Source organism: Apis cerana, linkage group LG3 (genome assembly GCF_029169275.1).
Source record: "Apis cerana isolate GH-2021 linkage group LG3, AcerK_1.0, whole genome shotgun sequence".
In the NCBI taxonomy this organism is placed as follows: domain Eukaryota; kingdom Metazoa; phylum Arthropoda; class Insecta; order Hymenoptera; family Apidae; genus Apis; species Apis cerana.
The window spans coordinates 13238220-13261710 of NC_083854.1; the positions used below are offsets into that span (position 1 = coordinate 13238220).

Genomic DNA, 23491 nt, shown 5'->3' on the forward strand with positions numbered 1-23491 from the left:
AGTGAATTAATTCGATCGTCACAATTTTCATGACAAATATTTTTTCCGTTATTTTATTCTTCAATATCATTTAAAAGTTCCACTTATATTTTGAATATCGATGCCGCGCAAATTTTCGATTATTTTACATTCGCAGATGAATGTAGTATCATTACGTTATAGATTAGCTAATTATGTAAAGTGCCTGTTGCTGTAAATACATATACTTATGCTTATCATTTTGGCTATTATATACTAATAATTATTTCCGGTTGTTCGTGATATTCGAGATACACATACGAGAAGTTGAAAGAACATGATTCATTAATTCCTGCTTAGTTTGCATTTTTCTTCTAAATGCATTTTGTTTCCTATTTTATTTGAAATTTTTTTCATTTTGTACATACTCGATATTCCATATAACCGTTAACTATTGATTTATTATACAAAATAGATAAGATTGTTTATTTAAATATATCGACCAGATTATTTATCGTGCGTTAATAAATTGTTACGAGTAAATAAAATCTGCTATGTACTACATTATATCGATATTATATAGACATCTAATTTGTTTTCAATTAATAATATATACATTCAATTTAATTAATACGTATTTAAACGAGTATCAATTATAACAATAATAACACCGTTTAACACGTTTAAATTTTTATCACGATTCATGAATTTCGCGAATAAAAAAATATCTAGCGAAATATTTAATATTTCATATGAATGGTTCTTCTCGATGGAAAAAACGTTTTTGAAGTTCCGAACAGAACTTTCAATAGTTATTTATAAATAAAAAAATTACATTTTTCGTAGTACACGAAAATACAATTACGATTGATTTTATATTTATCTAGGATATGGTCCAAAGTATACAATCCATGTCTTGAAAACACCTATTTTCTGCTTTTTGATCCTAATATATATATATTTATAATTCTTTAAATTTATATCGAATAATCGTAGAATTCTCGAAACCAGACAAATAGTATTCTGATTTACGAATACGTTCTCTTCGAATCCGTAAGAAACCGTAGAAATGTGACGGTAATACTTTGACGTCTGAAATCATTCAAAATACTAAATTCTCGTTTCAGTTGGCCCATCTGCAAACCAATCCGAATCCATCCGATTCACCGTATAAGATATTACATCGTTGCGTAGCTAAATGACGGCAGATGGGTAGAACATTTTTCAACTCGTGTGAATTATTATCGCTATAATTGTCGAAAAATGATACACCATATCTCTATTATGTTTCTAGATGCTTACAGTAGCAGATTGACGATATCGGTTCGTAGAACTAGCGACTGTGAGCATTGCCGAGTGCGCTTGGGAAAACATCAATTGTAATCGGATCATTTTAAATGTTCGAGTAATAACAAGATAACGTGATTGAATAAAGAAAATGATCAAAGTGAAAAAAAAAAAAACAAAAAATTGATAGATTGATTCCATTCGTTGAATAATTTTAAAAAATTACGAAATTATTACAACAAGTAATAATACATTTTGAACGAATTATTTTCTAAACAGCAATCTTGGCACAAAAAAAAAATCAAATTTTTCAAACAAATATAATTTTTTCGCGATATATTTATACGATCGCGCAAATAATATTAGAAATTGAATTTTAAATAAAAATAAAAATCCACATGACTCGAGATAAAACACTCGAGATGAGACGATTGACGCGTAGGTGTATCGTCGTGTACTTCTTTTCTGTCCAAATTTATTTATCCGTTGTTCGTCGTCTGAAAAGGGAACGGAATATACATGAATGAAATATGAATATTTATACGCGTTTATCCATTCTGATATAAAATATTATAAAACGATATTATAAAATTCTTCGAACGAACCGGGAAGATAATAATAATTGACGAAAAGAATGAAACAATGAACGATCAATTTTACGAACCGATGATTCGTGTATATTTTTAACAAAGTTTTATCGAGATTGAAAATTGTAATTATTCGATGTGTTAAAATTTCGGAAAGATGCATTAGAATAGCCACAGAAACGAAGAATTTCTTCGGTCTATAAATAACAATTTATTGCGATTGCACTGTCTTTAGCGTGTCTAGACCTGTATCTAAAAGAGGAAGCATGTGTTGTATGCTGTTCTAAGAAGGGAGAATATTCAATAAATTTGGATCTCTTTGTATGCTAATTTTGCGAATCGAATATTAAGCATTTATTATTACATCCGCAATAAATATTTCAAAATCACTTTATACCGTTTATTAATTTCATGTGTCTATATTATTCTATTCTATACTATACGTAAATATATACATATACGTATATACGTATACACGTATATATTTGTATATTTATATAAATGTCCTTTCCTATATTGAAAATATTTGACGTATTTATTCGAATTTAACGAACTGATTTAAAATAATATTTATAATTTTCGATCAAAAAAAAAAAGGAAAAAATATTAATAATAATAAATAAAAGCGTGACCTAGCCTGACCGAAGACAAGGAAATAATCGAAATAAGCGTTTAGCGAGAACTGTTGACAAGAAGGCTAGTAATTAACAGGAAAGCTTTTCAAGGATCGCTCCTCTAGATCTGACGCATTTTAAAAGCGCAAGGAATGAAAAGATGGTAACGAGCCAAGTGACGATATATCGTGTGATTACTAGTTACACAATCCCCTCGAAATCTATGGATCAAACATCTTTGCACTATTTCGCACTGCACCCTTCTCTTTACATCCTTATCTTCATTGTTCCATCGTTTTAAAATTCAACATTTTTCATTTCATCCATATCTTTTTTTAAATATATTATAATTCAAACATATGCAAGTTATCTTTTTTTTTCTTTCCTTCAAACTTTCCTAATTACCTAAACTTTCCTTCATTTTTCAATTTGATCTCAAAATTTATTAGTCCCGAAATTCAGAGATCAATATTTTTCCAAAATGCCTTCAACTTAAAAAAAAAAAAAAAATTGACGAATAATCATTTCATCGTTCAAAATCGATCTACGTATTTCAAGGATATTTCGAATAATTTATCGCGCGATTGAAAAATTGATACCGAACGATCAATCATTCTTTGTCATTCCATTTCCGTTAATTTTTGCAAAAAAAAAAAAAAAAAGATTGAAAGCACGTATCGTGAGAATAATAATATTAAACTTGATGACGGATTGAATGAATGAATCTTTGCATCCAGTCTTCTAAAAATGTAGCGTACAAAAAGAGAAATGTCAGAATACATTCTTCTGGGGAAGAAGAGAATCTATTCGTTCTCATTAATTAAAGAATCGTAAAGTGAATATGTATAACTAACTCTCCAATTAAGAACGGATAATTTTAGGTGGTGTGCGCATCTAAAGAAAGTGTGCTGCGGTTGCACGTGAATACCGATATCCTCGACCCATCTAGAATCCCTACCTTCTCTTATGATTTTGCTCAAAGGTATGGCCAAATTAGAAAATGTCGTAGAATTTTTCAATAGAATCCGTCGAATTGATTTTCGCTCTCGTTTGAGAAAAATCTTTTTCAAATATGGAAATATGTTATCGATTATGGCTACGATAAGTAGAAGAAAATCAAAGCGATCCGAGTAATATGTTTATAAGGGGGAAAGGAAAAGAGATGGAGGAAAAGATGGAAGATAGAAGAGAAAGAGAGGGAAGAAGTAAGTTCGATTTCAAGTCACAGACATATTATAATTGGTTATGGGGAGCTGTCGCATCCTTCTTACCGAACGTATTCTGCACGTGTTACGTTAAAATAGGTAGCTTGCAATAAATTATTTTTATAATTATTTATATCTACCACCTTGACCTTTTTCTTCAATGGGAAAACGATATGGTGGAGGAAGACTGCTTTATCTCTTGTATTACAAGGCTGTTTATTGGGTAAACATGCAATGTATATGCGATCTTGCACGTATATCATCGTAAAATTTTCAAACACGTTCGTATAATATGATAAAAACTCATTCGTTTAATTAGAAAAGTAAATATATATAGATTATATGTGTAGATACGTGTTTGTCACAGCACGCTCGTTCTTCCATTCAATTTTCTTTCGAATTATTCGAAATAGTTCGAGACGCAACACAGGGATAGAAAGGATCCGTGGCTTCAATTTTAATTGTCATTTATTATGAATTTATTTAACGGGTTTAAGAAAAAGAATCTTTAAGAAAACTAACGATACTAGAATCTCGAGTGGAATAGTTTCTCAATCGTTTTTTTATTTTCTGTGACACAAATCTGTGAAAAATTGTCGAGGAAATTAGATAATAATTTCGTGGATCGATCGACGATGAATCGTGATATAATAGGATTTTATACGTAAAGGATTTTATTCTTCTAAAAAAATATTACGTTTTTAATCGCATGACGTAAAAGTAATGCGACGATAGTAAAGAAACGCGATAATAAACACCGTAAATATTCCGGGGTGTGTCTAACCTCGTACACGAAACTCTTTCGTTAACAATTCACAAGAGAATAGAATTATCCCTTTCAAGAGAAAATGACATGAATTTCTTGAAAATTTCGAATAAATGATAGTTTAATTTGCAAAATGTAATCGCTAGAAACATAGATACCGATCTCTTTAAAAATAAATTTTCATCCAACGATCAATTTGATCCTTCGATACGATCGATATTTTTACATTATCGGAGAACTTTTTGGACTTTATTACTTTTATAATAACGAAAGTCTAGGAACGTTTAGGAACTTAGTTTAGGAAAGTTATTTTCGTATCAAGAACGCAATCGGCACCGGTAAAAGGTGAATTCAGGTTGCTTAGTCGCAGGTGGAAAATGTAGAAACGGCAAATGATTATGCTTCACCTTGTACTTCTTCCGTGTATCTATATTCAGCCTATCCGGCCACTGTGTTCACCACTATTGATCCATTACAGCTATGTACAATACTGAAACCAACTTTTACACGAGGGTAAAACTAAACTTGATCCTTTTTTTTTTTTTTTTCTCCTATTATTCTTCTCTTTGTTACGCTGTACTTGAAACTGTGGAAGAACATCGTCGAATATTCTCATTTCCGCAAAGACGTAAAGGTTAAGCCTTTTTTTTTCATCTATCAGAGAAAACGATTCCAACATATGTACAGAAATTTGATACTTATCACTTTTTTTTTGTTGCCAGTAAAGAAGATTAGATTTTCATTAAATTATTGTACATAAGTTTTTTTTCTTTATATATGTTTTCTAATATTTATTTTATGTTTTATTTTCTTTCCTGAACGTGTTCATCTACGATGATATATTTTTCATTTCTATCGTAATTGTATACTGCGAAACGTTACTTCCATCGAAAATTAATCATAGATAAGTTTTCTTCCGTATTAATCGATTATTTCGAATCGAGTCGTACAACAGGCGGAAAAATTATTTAAAAATATTAGTTTGTTTAAAAATAATTTGCGAATAGATTAATGATAATCAATATCGAATCAAGCGAAGATGATGAAAATGATGAAAGAAGTAATGCATCAATAGTGAAAAGTATACCGTTTCAAGCATAGGCAGATTTTAATTTGTCGGTTAAGATATATTTTCCGCATAGGTGGTCTGCTATTAGTCTACACACTGACCATATTTTTTTACAAGGTAATGTATTTAGCGTTAGGTTGGTCACAGTTACGCGACTGACTTCATGATTTCCGGCACACGCGATGACGCACAGAAACTGATTTGTAGTTCGGACAGTGTACGCCACCGATCTGGCTGTTCAGACGATGTATATGTAATTTTAAACAGTATTCTTTAACTACACTTTGTACTAAACACTAAATCTAGTTAATGCTATTTAAATAATGCTTACTTATCTTATTTCGTTCTTCAAATCGATTACGCCTACTTACAATTAGGTTAAATAAACTGATCTCTCTTCTAACTATTATCTATCAAATTGTCAATTATTTATACGAATAATTTACTAATTACTACTTTCTTATTTCTCGTTTTTACTTTAAACAGTTCTCTATTATTTGAAAAACGATACAAATTTTACGAATATTATTACTTTCGCGTAGAAAAATATTTTATTATAATTAATATTTATATTATATTATTTTCTTATATTTCGATATATTCTTCATCTTTCTTAACGTTAGAATTAATTCGAAATGAAATTAATGAAATTAACAAATATTTCTCTGAGTTTTATTTTTATTGTATATCTTGAAACAAACTGATCTTTTTTACGAGAAATATATAATCCTACTAATCTTGTATTGCGTATATATTTTTTTTAACACTTATTTAAATCCATGGATTATTTAGATTTACGATCATTCAGATATTTCTTAGATAAAAAGTATCTTAATTTTTCATTTTATATACATAAAAATATCGCAAAATGAGATGGATCTTGTTTTCTAATCTCGTTTATGGTTTAATCAATAATAATTCGTAGATTCGTACATTTTGTATTTTTAAAACCACGAAAATGCTTTTATTTCATATATTGATTATCGATACATGTATGTATAAATCATATGTGTAAATGCATAATGATTGTACATGTTAAAGACGATGATCGAACGTTCGAATCATTTTATCTTCTCAATGAATCCTTATCTTTTAAATGTAATTTCTTGAAAGCTCCTCTGAATGTGAGAAACTTAAGCTTTATTTTTTCGATCTTTATACGTACATTTTTCGCATATCTATGAAAACTTCAAAAAAAATTTTATTTTAAAAGGCCAAGATGCGATAAGTAATCGATTAAGATATTCTCCATTTTCGTATTATACAGCGCCATCATGACTCAAATAGCATTAGATGTTTATCAAATATCCAGGACAGTGGATAAAGTAGATAACTGTAATGCCGTTGCAAAGATGCGTTATATATTTATTTCCAATTGAAATTTTGATCGTTTCTAGATGGCGCCACTGATCCAAATTTAGTGTACAAGCATACACTCTCGTTACATCACTGCCTTTAATTAAGATTCTCCTTTTATTAAGATATATGTAAGTATTTACTATATTTCGTTCTTTCCAAAAAATATCTCGAGAAAATATACCCAAATATTTCATTCGTGACATTAATGAAAATTAATGTTTGTTAAATATTTTTATTTTTTATATGAAAATTTTATTTTCAAGTGGAAAAAAGAAAAGAAAGAAAAGTAATATCAATGAAATTGTAGAAAAAGAAAGATAAACTTGCAATAATTATGCGATATTCATTAAGTATTTTTTTTCATTCATTTCGGAATTAATTTATAAAAAGTATTTTTCGCAAAAATGATATTGATCGAGATAAAGTTTTTCGCATTCGTTTTTTTTTTTTTTTAGTTTGTTTTAACGTATTATAACGTATGAATGCAACGTAAATAAGTAGAAAATTGGCAAATACGACGCTGCAGATATAACCTTATTGATTCTGGAAAGCATTAGCTATCCAAGAAATGAAAATAAGAGCAAGAAGTTTCGAGACGTGTAAAATTTTGGCTGTACATATATCATTTTATTAATCGGAATTTTATTATCGGGAATAAAGGAAATACAATTATTCGTTTGATGCATAATGCGATTATTATAAATCAAATTGAAATAATCATTTTATCACTATTATTGAGATAAATTTCGTTCTATTTATATTTTGCTATTTTTCTTTTTAAAAAGATTTACTTAAAAATTTCAGAATTTCGTTCCGTTTATTGACAGTCATAGTTTTTAATTAATCGTAATATTTATTCGTGCTGCGTAATACACGCCACGCATAAACCATACAAATAAGTCATCACTTCGTCATAGGAATAGAATATATAGAATAAAGTGATTAGTATGATGAGCAACGTCTCTAAGATACTTATTCCTTAATAAACTTCCAAATATTTAAACAAACACACGTAAGTAAGTACATACATCGGCATATAATATATTTGAACAGGTTGATTGCTTAAAAATTGTTTAAAAAAAATATATATCATTACACAATATAAATTTAAAAATGTAAATTGAAATATATTTTATATATTTTATAAGATATAAAAAATATTATTACGTATATATATTTAATTTAATTAAAAATTAATCGTATTTTCATTTTTCTTTTTAAATATAATTTAATATTTAAGTATTTACCTTTTAAATAAATTATTAGTTCTCTTATATTCTCTTTATATTCCATAGGTGTTACGTATTATAACGATTTAATATTTATTCTCATCTAAAATCCAAAAAATATTTCAAAGAAATATTTAGATATTTCTTGCGTAGAATCTACAAATCATTCCGTTCAAATATGATAAAATCCAAATCCACAAAAGTTTTAAACAATACTAGAATTTAAAATAAGCAAAAGTATAATTCAAAATAGAAGTATTTTAAATGTTTATTAATATCACTTTTAGAATAAAATTTGAAATTGAAATAAAATTCTAAATATCATTCATTATCAATGTATTTTACTGCAAAAAGTTAATCCTTTTTAAATGCATTTTATTGTATCTATTTTTATTATAGATAAATTCTTTTAAATAAGAACCAAAATAAATTGAATAATTGAATTATATTCAATTGTCGGAATTCAGGAATTTAAAATTAATTTACGATACATTGTCAAATATAAGTTCTTTGAATATCTTATACGGAAACATAATTTATTAAAATATAAAACTTATAGAAATTTTTAGTTGAAATATGAATTGAAAAGATACGTGATGCTTAAAAATAAGAAATAAAAAAAAAACATCTAAATATCATAACTCGAAATCGAAAACATTTTGACGAATCATATCATAATAAAATTATAAAATTATCAAAAAGAAAAGAATTTTATTCCTTAGATGATACGTTCTGTAAATAAATTTCTGGAATCGTTTCTTCGATATATCAAGCAATGAAAATTAAAAGCATAGTTGTGACATATGAGAAAGAGAAAAAAGGTGATAACGTTTAAAATTTAGACGAATCACCTCTTTTTTTTTTTTTTCTAAATATATATAAATAAAAATGTGAAGAATTATTAATTAGAAATTGATAGATCGATAAAGAAAAATATACGGTACATTGAAGAGTTGATCCTTGATTGCTGGTTTTCATCGCGCTGCCCGCATTGCGTCGGACTGCCCTCACGCCGGCGCTTTGCACCCCTGTGCTTTTCGCCCTTCTCTTCACCCCTCTTCGCCCCTCCCTCTTTCCTCTGTCTTTCCCCATCTTTTTCCTCGACAACGCCCCTTCCACCACGATCTCTACGCAACCAAGAAGATGTTCGTTAAGCGTTTCGTCCCTGCACCTACTTTCATATCCCAATTCCCATATTACCATCTTCATTTCTTTCCTTCTTTTCATTTTTTATATTTAATGTCGCTTATATACGTATATACTCTTTTAATACCATAGAAATTTTTGTCATCGATTACGACAGTTACGAATTTCCTCGTAATATTAAACGCATTTAATTAAAAATATAAGAAGGGGAGATCATCATTAGACGTGATTTTATCTTTTTCGAAATTTTTTCGAAAATGATTACGATCATTTTTTTCACTCGTCCGATGATTATATTACATTATTAATTTCAATTTCAAAGTGTATTTGCGTTTGATCCGACTTTATTTATATTTTTCCAAATTTGAGTAAAAAATAACGGAACGTTATTTTACGATAGATATACTTGATTAATCTTTTCACAACAATAAGTGTTTACTTCTATTTTACTTCACGGTCGAACACTCGAGATTCTTCGGTAAGCGGTTGAATGGAAAATTTGCAAAGTAAGCCAATTCGAAGTACCCTTCAAGATATCATTCCCAATCGATGAAAATAGTTTGTCACGAAATTTAATTATTATATAAACACTAATAATTAAATTTACAATTTTACACATATTATCGGTTGATAAAATGGCATTTTTCTCCTAACGTTAAATATAATTGAAAAGAAAAGGCGATTAAAAGATTGTTTTTCTTATTTTATTTATCACATGTGTATATCATACATGTGTCGGTCAATGTTATGAGAAAAAAGATAATTATTGCCACTAGATATAGATATTTTCTATCTTCTATCTTCCGCGAATTCTATTTCTTAACAACAAATAACAAATTCTATATCAATTATCGGTAAAAAAACGATTATTCGATATAGCGTTTCAAACGATTAAATTTACGCGCACAATCGCTATTTCATTAAGTGCGCGTGCGCCGGTAACAGGCTGCCCGCGTGGTATAAATAGCGGTGCACTAGCGCAACCGGGAGCATTCGTATCCCGCTCTTAGGTTCGTATCAGGGGTTCGACATTAGCCGGAAATCGCTAACAGTTACGCTATATTCGTACACAAAATTCGTTTCAAGTTTTCTCATTGATTCCTTATTCTAATCACATGCAATCAAGACTTGAAATTCACTCTTGACATTTTCACTCTATTTCTCTATTTAACGACGAAACGGAATTCCGTTAAACGCAATGTATCTAAATAAAATTCGTCGTACAATATATCTATAATCTTACCGTTGTACCACTCGTTTCTAACAACATTCGTTCATATCATTGTCATTACGTAATTTTTTATTAACGAGTTTTTTTTCGATTACTCGTAGTGAGTAATAAAAAATAAAACAGAAAAGATTCACTACCCCGCCTGTTCAGGCAACGATTCGTAATACGAGCATCTAAACGCTAGCGAAAAATATTCTCTCATATCGCGAAATCGTTGATAAATTTTCGTAGAACTAGTTTCGAAGTTTAAACGAAAAAAGTTTGAACGAGTTACGTGAAGATCGCTCGGAGAGAAAGAACTGTTTTTGAATTGGTCGTTTCAACGAGAGTACGTTTCAACAATAGGCAACTAACTGGCAAGTACCGACATCGGGATACCCGCGCGTATCGATTTTCTCGGGAAGATCGAGTAATCGAAAGGAAAAATTCGTAGAGTCGTTAATAGGTCAGTAGCGTGACCTTTAGACGTTTCACGTTCGATTTTATATTTCACATCGAATGTTTTCATCTTGTTTTTTCGCCGATCGATGCAATTTTTAATAACTCTATTGAATTTGTCGCGAAAATTACTGGAATCTATCGATGGACTTATCGATAAGAGTTTTTACCAGGATTATGCTTTAGCCGAGAATAGCACAATAGTGGAAGCCGGTTAGCGGCGGATATGTTTGTAAGAAGCGAACGTGATCCTCTTAGCGGCGAGTATAGGATTATGACAAGTCTTGGCGATATCGAGAATCGGAGGCAATTTTTCGAATCTACGTGTTACTCTTAAATTCTAATCGATCCGCACTCGAACAATTAAACGCGATACACGTTTAATACGAAATGGCGGGTAAGCTGCACCTTACACTATTGCAAAGAATTAAGAGGAACAGAACGAGTGAATAGCGTTACTGTGCTGCAAATTTTTTTTAAATCCGACGAAATGCTTCGTTTCACTTTCGTCAAATAAAAAATATATCGTGGTATACTCGTTCAACATCGAAACTATTTATATATATATATGTATATATACACGGAGGCTTTTCAAATTTTTTTCATGCCACGCTATGCAGTCGCACGGTATGTTTCCAACGTGAACGATGAAGTTAGTTCAACAAAAATCGACCGAAAATATTGAACGAGAAAATGGATTGGAACGAAAAAAGGATATCATTATTAAAATCGTTCCATCTTCACGATATATCTTTCATTTGACGAATAATAATAATACGTAACGAACGTTTTTCATCGATGATAATTCGCCATGATTTTTTTTTTCAATTTCAGGCATATGGTGGTACGACATTTGCAGTATGAACGTAAAATATCGAACAAGGTAAGTGGTATTCAAGATATTCTTAAATTAGAAAAATTTACAGTTCCATCGTGCGTAACAGTTGAACGTAAAATCGATTTTAAAGAGATGATAATTTTTAAGAAAGAGAAAGTAATCGAGAAAAGGAAAATATCCCTCGCATTTTTTTTTTCGAAGCGATTTTCGAAACTCGAGATCTCGTAGGATCGTGGATTTAAAATAACGAGCAAGTGCATGCGAAGCGTTAGAAAGGAAGCTCGCGTCTCTCGCGTTCATGGTAGACGTTTGGGGGCCGGGTGCGAGGTCAAGCAGCGCAATTTTTCGATTAATCGCTCTCACCGATCTAATTTATAGGTCCTTAGTAGTTACCTTGGTAGCAAGTACGTCATAACTTGGCTACGTGTAGACACGTCGTTGAGACGTAAAAGGATATTGATTTCTTAAGTCTTCGTAACCGAACCGCACCGAAATCCAAACGTTACGATAAATTAAATTCTCCCCATGCAACCGCCATTTCGAATAACGTTTAACGCGCGTATAAATTATAGATAGAATCGAAAGAGGATCGAGGAACGAATCTGTAGAAAATCGGTTTATTCGAAAAATAAATTTCTAAAGCTCGGCGCTTTAGAAAAGTTTCGATGATGATAGCTACGCTCGACGACCAGCATTCATCGCGAACGCACCCATTATACCCTCTTTTCCTAGATTCGGCGCCATTAGAAGGCATGCAGGATAAGGACGATACGCAGGATAGTTAGCGCACGATTATCATTCAGTCTCGTGGTCGTCTCGGTTGGCCTCGATTCGGGCGGAACGAGAGATTCTCGAAAAAAATTAGCGACGATCGAAGGGAAATTGGAATGGTTTCGCTCTTCCCGCGTAATATACACGCGTAAATACGCGAGAAGTGACGTAAAAGTTGGGTAGGAATACCGCGAGATTGTATGGAAGAGGGAGGAGGGAGGAGGAGTCATCAAGTTTGCCATCTCGTTTCGCCCCGTTTTTTGCCATTGTATTCGCGTCACTTTCCTCGACTTTTCAGAAGGAAACGCTCATTGTTGTCCCTGCTTTTTCTCCTAACCTTTGTGGAGGGCGGCCGGTCCGCGCAGCCATCTCCCTATACCTATAATAATACGCGCAATCTTTCCGTTCCGTCTTCTCCTTTTATATCCTGTCACCTTTGCCCACGTCCCCTCCCTCTATCCTTCCTTTTCAGCCTCGCTACACGTTCATCCTGTAAACCATCGGGAGAGCAGAGAAGTAGAGATAGAGGAGCGAGCGAGGTCTCCAGGTGGGCGGCGGAGATCGATAGAACCGCGACCCAGCTTTACCCGACCAACCTGGGGAACTCGCTGCTATTGCTGCTACTATTACTACTACTACTACTACTATTACTACTACTACTGCTACTACTACTGCTACTACGACAAGTACTGGTACTGTTGCTACTATCACTGTACCAGTGCTAATTACCAGTTTTTCCTTCTCTCCGTCCACACTCGTAACAAGCCTGCATTACAAAAAGTACTCGCGCGTTTCTTACGCTACATACCTAACCATTCTTCCGTTTTCCTCTACATTAGGCCCTATTGTTCCCCACTTAACCAATTGTCATCTTCTTTTATCACCGATAAAACCAGTTTCTTTCCATCTTTGTTCACCGCTTACGCGGCGTTCATTTCTTTATCGTTCGATTTTCCTTCTTCGATTTTATCTTTCGTGGAAGAAAAAGGAAAAGAATTTTCTGGACAAAGAATCGCAAATTCAAAGATTTATCTTAAAATTGTATTTTAAAGTAATATAAAGAGAAAGAAGAAGTTGGAGGAACAAAGAGCAAAGAAACGTGTACTTGTATTCTATTTTTGAGACTTTGTTGAAATATTTACACCGCGCGCAATTGTTATGCCGTTTCGTTTCAAAACATCGAAAGAGACGTTGATATTTATATTATTATAATAAAAATATTTCCATCGTTTTCCTTAATTATTCTTTCTCTCGTGAATCGATTAAAAAACACCGATTCAAAGCGATATTCGATCGATAAATTTTCTTTAAAAACTTTCGCGTCCATGTATTCGCGCTTAGCGTTTGTTTCGTTTCTGTCCGTTCAAATTCGATCAAGAATCCACAGCTTTGCGAATAACCACTCATCGATTCGATTCCCCGAATTTTTCGTTTTTCTAAGCGACTTATTAACTACGCGTAACTAAATTACGTGGAAAATACGAAAATTTTTTCATCTTCTCGCTCGTCTCGTGTTCGACTCGTACACGCACGCGTATAATAATAAAATTGAACCAACATTTTGAAAGAAATTTTCGAAATCGCGCGCGATAATTTACGGTCGTTGCGAATTTACATTGGCAATACGCGAAAGCGTGTATCAACGAGTTTTACGTAGAAACTGTAGTAACGTGGTTGGTTGTAAAAATCGATAATCCTGGGTTTCGAGCCGTGTCGCGTGAGCTACACTCGTTGCACTATTACTATCATCAATCTCTCTCTTTTTTCTCAATCCTTCTTTCTCTCGCTCAACTTTTTTCTTTTTCCACCGTCTAAACTGCACCACGTTAAACCTTTCTTTTTTAGAACGTCGAATCGTGGTCCGACAAACGATACGATTTATAAAACCAATTATCAAAAAAGAAAGCAAGACGTTCGTCTCCTCCGAAGTAATAAGAAGAAATTAATTTAGCAGAGCGTCGCTACGAACTTTATTTAATCGACCAATATCCATTACTCTCTATTCGTTGCTTCGCTTTATTCCTCCGCTACTTTCCCTCCCGCCAATCTCATTTTTCACCGCGACACAAATTTGTTTTATTCTCGAACCTTGGCGCGATTTATCGCGTCCTTCATTTTCACCAATTATCGGATCGAAATTAATTCGGATGAAAAACTAGGCGAGGAGCAACCACGTCGTGAGCAACGAGAGGTCTCGGTCCAAGTTCATTATCCGAAACGTTACGATTTACGCGATCGTACTCGATAACACTATCCACTCGGGAGCGGAGAGAGAAAGAGAGAGAGAAAGGTCAGGATGAAAATTAAACGAAAAATAATTTAGAAACCGATATTTTGCCTATTCGAATTCCCGATAGACGTTTTTCATCGTTTCGTTAAATTGCTTAAAATATCGAAAATCGAGTCGAGAATACCATTTCGTACGAGGAAGACGCATATTTCTATGAAGAAGTTAAAAAGTTCGACTTTAACGAGTATTTTTCGACGCTTCGCGGCCACGTTTCTCTTCGTAGAAAAAAGTAAATGACATCATTTACGGGTCGTTCACAACTGACTCGAAAGAATTTCTCTCTCTTCCCTTTCGAGACAATCGCATCGATGCTCTTATTTTCGTTATTTTCGAATCGAGAATAAAGTAGATCGATATATCGCGCAAATCTTTCTTCTTTCTCGATTACGGGAAACACGCGACTACGGAACGTAGTTTCATTTAATCGCGTGTAATTTTTATCGTTATCGAAGATATTTAGATCGAATCGAAACCTAATTTACGCTAATTTAAATCGTATATCGCGCCGCTGCTCGAGACGACGCGAACCAAACGCGAACAAAGCGCGAGAAAAACGTATTTCGACGAGATGCATAAATTTATTAACGGAGTTCGCGTGTCTCGACCGGTAAATAAAAATTGCGCATTGCGTCTTTCGCAAGAAAAATGAAATCTCACCGATCGATCGATCGATCGATCGATCCCAAAAATTCGACGAACGAGTTCTTTTTCCCGATCATTGCCAAGCTTTGGCAAACCGTACGGCGAATACCTCTCGATTCGCCGATTATAAATCGGGAATCTAAGATTTATCGCGTTTTTTTACCTTTTTTTTTATTCCCACGAATCGTACGCGTACCGTGCAAAATATAAAACTATCGATTTTATCTCGTTCGTTCCACTTTTACGGCCTTGTTTGAAAACAAATAATTTTAGACAATTTGCAACGTGCGATTACTCTCTCGAACTCTAGTTCTCGTATAAAACGGATACACGCTCGGTACCCGTATTTTACAACGTTGAATGATATCTTATCGTCGAAGCGGCGACGACGAAATCGAAACCTTAAAAAACGAATTTATCTCTGATCGTTAATCCACGAGTGACGAATCTCGAAAGAAGGGCAAAGAGAGGAGGCTTCGATCGATATCGATCGGTCGGATCCGAGGTTTTCTTAAAAGGAAAAATAGAGAAAAGGAGGATGGTGGAGGATCCTCGTACGCGTAAACGACTAAACGGCGAACGTTGCGGCGTAGCACGCGAACGGATTTCACCGGTAGTGCCCTTTGAAATGGCGAGGGTCGGAACGGACATTATCCAACTCGCCGATCTTAATTTCTTCTTACGACCATCGCGTCAAGGCTTCCACCAACGGTATATACTTATTTTCCAATTTTGCACGACACGCGATCACAAACTCGCCTTTTTACCTCTGTATAAACACGCGAAAATAACCGTACATCGAGGATAATACCGTGCTTTTTATTTTTATCCATCTCGACGAAAAAGTCTCCAACGACGAATTAAATAATTTCCATCCGATCCATCGATGCTACTTTGCCGGTAAAAAGGGTTTTGAATCACGGGGATGTTATTGCGCGCGCGATAAAAACGTGCAAACGCAAAATCAAAAAGTCGATAACTTTGCACCCCGTCTTATCTAACCGTGCTTATCTTTCATCGAATTTTTCCGATGAAAAATCTGCTCGCGGACGAATAACGAAATTCGGATAATTACGAAATTCTCGAACGGATCGCTTTTAAAACCGCGATCACGCACGATCTTCTTCTCTTCTTTTTTTCAAAGAGAATACAAACGAGAGCGAAACAACGCCGACCCTGTCCCTCCTGTCGATTTCAGTATCCATGACCCGATTACTTCACGCGCATCGATGTTACCCACCTCTAGCTTTTCGACGAATCGTCCACCGTTTTATCGCACTCCCTTCCTCCTTCCCATTTTCGCTCCCAGATAGATAATATTACGCATTTTTCTCCACTACTATCTTTCGTCCATCTACCTCACGGATACCCGTCGAAATCTTTGCCAAACCAGACGCAGGGATATCGCGATACTTGAGTTTATTTTAACGATGTGACAGAATTCTCGGATCAAACGGACGTCGATCGCTCGAATAATAATAATTACGAATTGTTATTACTATTGTTTTTCTTTTTCTTCAAGAAAAAGTATCTTACTCGACGATGCTCGTTCGAATTGGTAAACGTAACGATTTCCATCGATGAGTTCGCTTATTATTTTCCCGCCAAGAGTCGATGGAATGGTGACAGCTCGTAATAACGCGTGCGATACGTGTGTAGGGAAAAGAGGGGAAAGGAAGAAAGAAGGAAGAAAAAAGTATATATATATATACTTACTTACTTACTTACTTACTTACTTACTTACTTACTTACTTACTTACGTATAACGACGTGTCGGTTTGGCGGTGGATGGATGCGGTGGAGGTTGGAATAGCGTGGATGGTGGGGGATGGGCGAAAGGTGGGGGAGAGAGCGGAGGCGGCTCGTTCACCACGCAGGATCAGCTACGAGGAGAAGCTCGCTTCGTCTCTTTTACCTCGCGCTAGATAGTAGCTCCGCCGCCGCCGCATTTCTACCTTCTACCACGACCGAACGCACGCGTTCGATAGAGTCGCGTTCGGGATTCCTTTATAAAAATCGTGTTTGTGCGTCTCTGTTTCCTGCCTACGTACTTTCTCTCTCTCTCTCTCTCTCTCTCTATCTACCTATCTATCTCTATCTCTTAACCCCTCTACCGTCTCTCTGCTCCATTCATTATTTTCTCACCCCTTTCTCTCTCCCTCCCCTCTTCCCTCCCTCTCCGATTAGTCTCTATTTTTTCTCTCTTCATTCCCCCTTTCTCTCTCTCTCTCCCTCGCCCTCTCTCTCTCATTCTCTTACCTATACGCATAATCGGGAACGCGTTCGTCGTTGCACAGACGACGAGAAGTTGTTGTACGGTAGAGGTGAATCGTAAAAAGAAAAAAGAAGGGAAAAGACGGGGAAAATGATGGAAACAGGGAAGCGGAAGCGAGTGTGCATCCTCGAGAATGATCGTGGTCGTGGTCGTGATCCGGGGAATCGAGTACGCACGCTCGTTGACGGGGACAGAGAGAGAAACGAGGCGCGTCAGGACGTTCGAGGGACGATCATCGTCGGAGAGTTATCGTGCTTGTCGTCGTCGTCGTCGTCGTCCGCGTTTCCTTTACGGCTAAACGGACGAACCTCGGCTAAACCCGAGAGAAAAGGGGCGAAAGAGGGGGAGGCGCGCACCATTTCGAACGTTAACACCTATTTGATCGTCGCGTTTCCTTCCAAGCCGAGATCTTTCCTTCCGCGAGACGATTCCCGTGATCGTTCTCGAGAAAGGGAGGGGGAAGGGGGGGAGAGACAAAGGGAAGAAAAGATGGAAAAGGGAAGATAGGGGGAGGGAGGGGGAGAGAGAAAGAAAACGAGAGAGAGAGAGAGAGCGTGATACAAGGGTATACGAAATATATATCCGCGGCGAAAAATTTCGAAACGATCGAATTACTCTTACTTTCTCCTCCTTCCTTTTCTTCTCTCCCGTGGTACGCGAATCGGAGGCGCTTCACCTACTCGGAGAATCGAGAATCGTCGGACCACGCGTCTTCTCTCCCCGTTTATCCCTATTCATCATCGACGCGGTCGTGGACATCGTATCGTCGGTATCATCGAAATAACGTGACGACAATCGCGTGTTTGGTTGATCGTTCGCAGGATGCGTGGGTGTTTCGCGTTACCTCGATAAATTATGCGTGTACATAGAGGATAGCGAGAGGGGGATAGGCGAGAAGAGTGGAGATCGTGTGTCGTGGTGGAGACTACAATTCGGCCGTGTGTGCGTGTGTCGTGAAAAGAAGAAGAAAGGTGGGTGTTTGTTTCTGAAAAGTAGAAAAGAAAAGAAAAGAAAAGAAAAGAAAATCTATCTCATCCTTATCCTTCCTCCCGTTCCTCTCGATATTCCGCTCCTCTTTCTCTCATTTTATCGTCGCGTTGTCGCGTCTCCACTCGAGGTCCACGAACCGATTCAACTCTGGGAAGGAGCCTGGAATTGCTAAAAAACTGCAAGCAAGCGTCCTAAAACGTTCCACGTAGATCGTAGCCGGTAAGATGATTCTTTCACGCGTGAAATTCCTCTACCGAAATAGATCGTCCAGAGTTTGTGTCTCTTATCTATGCTTAACCGAATCCTTTTGTTTCACAATTTATATGTGTATATATATATAGATCAGATTCGTGAAAAATATCATCATTTCCACGATTACCGCCTATTCTTTCGGACGATGGTCGATAAAATTTTCGTTCGATCGGTTGATACGATTGACGAGAATTCCAAGAGATGGTTTCATCTTATATAAACCAGAAATAAATTTCTATTCTATGAATTTTTTTATCCTCGTTCGTACGTATTCCGAGCGATAGTCGGTTCTTTCCACGAATCATTACCAACCATCTCTTTCTATACATTTTCGTTTATTCTCCGTGTCTCGTCTTCTCCTTCTTCTTCTTCTTCTCGATAAAATAATTATTATTCGCGTAGTTCGATCTCGGCAAAAGATAATTTTTATCCTTGACATTCCACTCGTTTATTCCTTCCAAGCTATGAACTTTCGATACAGATCGCTATTTCGTCGCAATTCGATCTTGAATAATTCATCGCGGCGGTGAAGGCAGAAACCGAATATCTCTGAAATTACTATCGTTGGAGGATACTCGAAAAAATAACGTGACGTATATTCGAACGAATGAATTTTACATCTTTTCACTTTTTTTTTTTTTTTTCGAAAATTTATCATACAAATCGATATCTTAGCTGAAACAAATACGAGGAGGAATAGAAAATACACCTAGAAATAAATTCTTCTTTTACACACACGCGCGCGCACTCTCTTTTTCTCTTTCTTTCTCTCTCTCTTTCTGTTCGACCGCCGATTATCGAAATATTCGTCTTTTTTTTTCTCTCGGAAGAATAACTCTTCCGACAAATCGGTAATGGAAGGTTTTTCAATCTCGAGTTATCGGTTAGAGGTGAGAATACCAATTCGTGAACTGAGGATCGCTCGACTCGATAAAAAGCAAATAAATCTTCTTTCTCGCCAATCTTTCCGATGATTAACGAGAAAAGGTACCGCGTATCCGAAGTTTCGTAGCGTTTCGTGAAAATATTTTTTTTTATAAGATTTTCCGCGCAATGTAATTTAATCGTGGCATGAATACGTAGATAGAGAGAGAGAAAACGACCGATTACGCAACACGTATCTTCCAGATACTAGAAACGAGTAGTTTTACTCCTTGTTCGTCCGATGTTACGTGTGTAAATGCCATCTTTTCCCGTAGCTCGCGTTCCAAATCACCTTTAACGTTTCGATCGACACCGTCATCCGTCAACCTTGAACAACACCTGAGCGCTCTTCCATTTCGAATCCAAGTGTTTACCTCGGTCGAATACAAAGGCGAATACGGGGGGAATAATAGAAAAAAAATGGTGGGCAGCACGTGGCAGCGAACGATAGCGTACAAATAATTCGATCCTTCGATATTTACGTTTATCGTCGATAACAAGCGTGGAAATGTATATTTTTGCTGTGGCGAAAAATCTTTTTATATTATCCGAATGCGATGTACGAGTTCTAAAGTTAGACCATGTTTTCGAAGGCGAACCTTGTAAGTTGCTTTCTCAAAAATAGGTCGAATATAAGGGAGGATAATAGAGTACGGCCGCGGCTACTCGTCGTGAAAAGAGCGCAGCGGATCGTGCACGGATCGACCACGATTCCTCCTCTTCCAACCGTTTTTCTGCGAAAATTTACCACGTTTTCTTATCGTCGAATTATTCGATCGAAAAACGATTTACTTTGAAATCATTGCTTCCTCCAACGATCGAAAAATCAAAATTACACCGTATGCATTCGTTCTCGTATTGCGTATTAGCAACGTTATTTCTCTGCACGAGAGACGTCCAATATCGAAATTCTTGCACGAGTCTATTTTTTTTTCATATTTTTTTTATTCCATCGACTTTATAACATCGACGAAAAGAGATATATCTTTATATTTTTAAAGATCGTATATCGCCGTCGTATACTTTTGTTTGATTGTTCTTCGTCACGAAGAAGATGCGATCGGCACGTACATACTTGGACGAACAATGTTTAATTTATATATATATATATATATAGATATGTATATTGTAATTATATCATAGAATACGAGGGTTTCATCATCGACTCGGCCATGTTTATTCGAAGAACGGACGATAGAACGATACGTAGCGTACATATTTAATAAACGAGCCTTGACACCGCGTCATATACGTGCATAGGGTAACGGTCTATAGAAAGTAGAAAGCCGTTACGCAAAGTATCAACAGGTGTATTATTACCCGATTGATCTTTAAACCCTATTTTTTAATTGTCGAATACTTACTCCATTATTAATAAGTCGTTTATCTCGACCGAATCCGCTCAACGCGTTACACACCAACTCTTTGCGATTTCACCTTTCGATTGTTTGCTCCTCGAGAAAAGAAAAAAAAAACGGATTCACCATTTATAAATCGATTATCAGTCAGTGAGAGAAAAGTTTTCGCTTTTAATCCGGATCATTATATCGTACTCCCGTTCGATAGAATCCAAATATATACACACTTTTATTCCGAAATAACCGCGAACCACTCACAATTGCGACGCGTTTCAACGGTTGTAAGCCGTTTCGTTCCGATGGATGATAATTCGGTTTGCAACTTGTTCTCGAAAATGGTTTTTATTGTTCGGAAAAGAAACGTTTAATTTTGATCGATGTACGAAAATCGCTCGTCGGAGTTGTGGTTCGAAAGCGATTCGCGCCACGCAGAATCGTAACCTAAATGTTTAATACACGTTGCTTTTTCCGATGAAACTTTTGAAAAAGTGTAAACCTCGTCGTCTACCGTTGGACGTTGAAATTTATTGGAAATCGAAACGGCGGAATATTTCGAGCGTAATTTCCCTTTTCGATCGTCCGAAAAAAAAAATTCCATCCAAACATTTTCGAAACGGATAACTTTGATTTTCTCGCGCGATAAATAAAGTTGGACACGTCCTATTTTTCCATCTCGTGTATCGATCTCGTCGCAACGTATCGATGGCAAACTAACGAGTTTATTTTTAACGCAGTCGAAGAACAAGTTGGCGAGTGACCGTACCGATAAATTACGCCTCTGATTCCGATCGCTCTTAATTGCTCGAAACGAATCGGTTTTGCGGTCGCTCCATCGATCGCTCGATTTCGTCCTCCTCGCTTTTCCGATCGAATCGCGCCATCTTCTTTCTTCTCTCCCTCTTTCTCTCTCTCTCCCTCCTTTTCACAGGTCGTTTAGCATCTAGAAAATGGCAAATTTTTTCCATCCCGAAGAACGAGCAACGACAAAGCGAGTACGCAGACGCTGCTTCTCTTTTCAAATCTGTCTCTCATCCGTTCCTCCCTTATTGTATCGGCAAACTTTTCGAATCGCGGACGACAAAGTTCGTTCGATCGATCCGAAGAATTTTCTGAAGAATTTATATACGAACGGGAAAATATGTCTTTGAAAGTGGAAAATTTTTCACTTTTTTCTCCACTGGTCTGATTTTTCTCTGTTTTTTTCTCTGTTTCGATATTTACGCGAAGATGAAAATTTGGAGCAACATTAGTTGAAACGATACCACCCCGTCAGTTGTGTCGGAATAATCATCGTGCGAGTTTTGATCGAACAATCTACACTTTTTTATTGAACCGTGTTAATAAATTTTTAATCGTATCACGTGGCAAGAGTGACACAACCTCGAGTCACTGCGTGGTGTGTCGAAAGGGTGGAGAGTCGAGAAAGTTGTCCGTTATCGAGAGTCGGGGAACGCGGAAGGTGAAGCGGAGGTAGAATTTACGAAAAGAGCGTTTTCGAATAAACTCGGCTCACTTTTTCCAATTATTCTTCGTTCGCGTATTTCCCCATTTTCTATTCTCTCTATTTTTAGAACGCGGCGAGAACGATATCTTTGTACGAGGTTCGAGGTTTCGAGAGAGAGGGGGGCGAAGGAAGTTGGCGAAATGAGAATTCTTGGAATTTATTCGGATTAACACGGTCGGTGAGTTCTCGCGATTGAAAACGCGACTGAGAGGCGTCGCGTCGGAAGCGAAGCGAGAAACGATAGAAAAACAAAAGGATCTGTTCAGGGTTCGACGAGAAACCGATTCGTTCATTTTCTTGTGACGCTCGAGGAAAACTGTGTCACTTTCTCTGCATGCTTCCACGCGACCACGTCGATATACGTAGGAACAATACGCTTGGTGTTATAAGCCCAATAATGCAGCGTTAAATGTGAATGTAATTGTCGATACGCGACGTTCCGAACGGTGACACGCTCATTGTTGACAACGCCGTGATCCTTTCCCACCGCTGATCGATACGATGATACGTATTAAACTAAACTCGAACAATGCTTCTTTGTCGTCTTTTCCAACGACAAACTCCATTTATACGCGATTCACGCGCTTTTCTGTGCGATGGACCCGGTGGATCGAAATCCACTCCACCGTCCTTTTGCATTTTCTCTCCCTTCTTTTTTTCCTCTCTCTTTTCTTCGAAAACAAGCTGTTCAAACGGAGGAAGTTGTTCCCGATGACGAGAATCGAGCGTAAAATCCGTCTCAAATTCTCTTAAATTTT

At 35.9% G+C, this 23491-nt stretch overlaps 3 protein-coding genes across 15 annotated transcripts in view; 2 read left to right on the forward strand and 1 right to left on the reverse strand.

Annotated features, from left to right (window-relative positions):
• Positions 1 to 23491, reverse strand: part of LOC107995396 (replication factor C subunit 2) — a 41017-nt gene that overhangs the window by 3421 nt on the left and 14105 nt on the right. The gene's annotated exons all lie outside the window — the stretch shown is intronic.
• Positions 1 to 23491, forward strand: part of LOC107995397 (neurocalcin homolog) — a 53881-nt gene that overhangs the window by 761 nt on the left and 29629 nt on the right. The window lies entirely within an intron of this gene.
• The window catches only part of LOC107995398 (neuronal calcium sensor 2), a 32718-nt gene that overhangs the window by 655 nt on the left and 8572 nt on the right, over positions 1 to 23491 (forward strand). The window contains exons 1-2 of one of the 7 annotated variants that reach the window (XM_017052894.3): positions 11918 to 17754; positions 18527 to 18676. In XM_017052894.3, coding sequence (XP_016908383.2) covers positions 17259 to 17754; positions 18527 to 18676 — 646 coding nt within the window. In that variant the 5' untranslated portion in view covers positions 11918 to 17258. Of the gene's footprint in view, positions 1 to 11723; positions 11773 to 11917; positions 17755 to 18526; positions 18677 to 18796; positions 18915 to 19818; positions 19838 to 22202; positions 22222 to 23491 lie in introns of those variants that run through there. The other 6 variants (XM_017052892.3, XM_017052898.3, XM_017052903.3 and 3 more) reach the window with 6 other exon arrangements.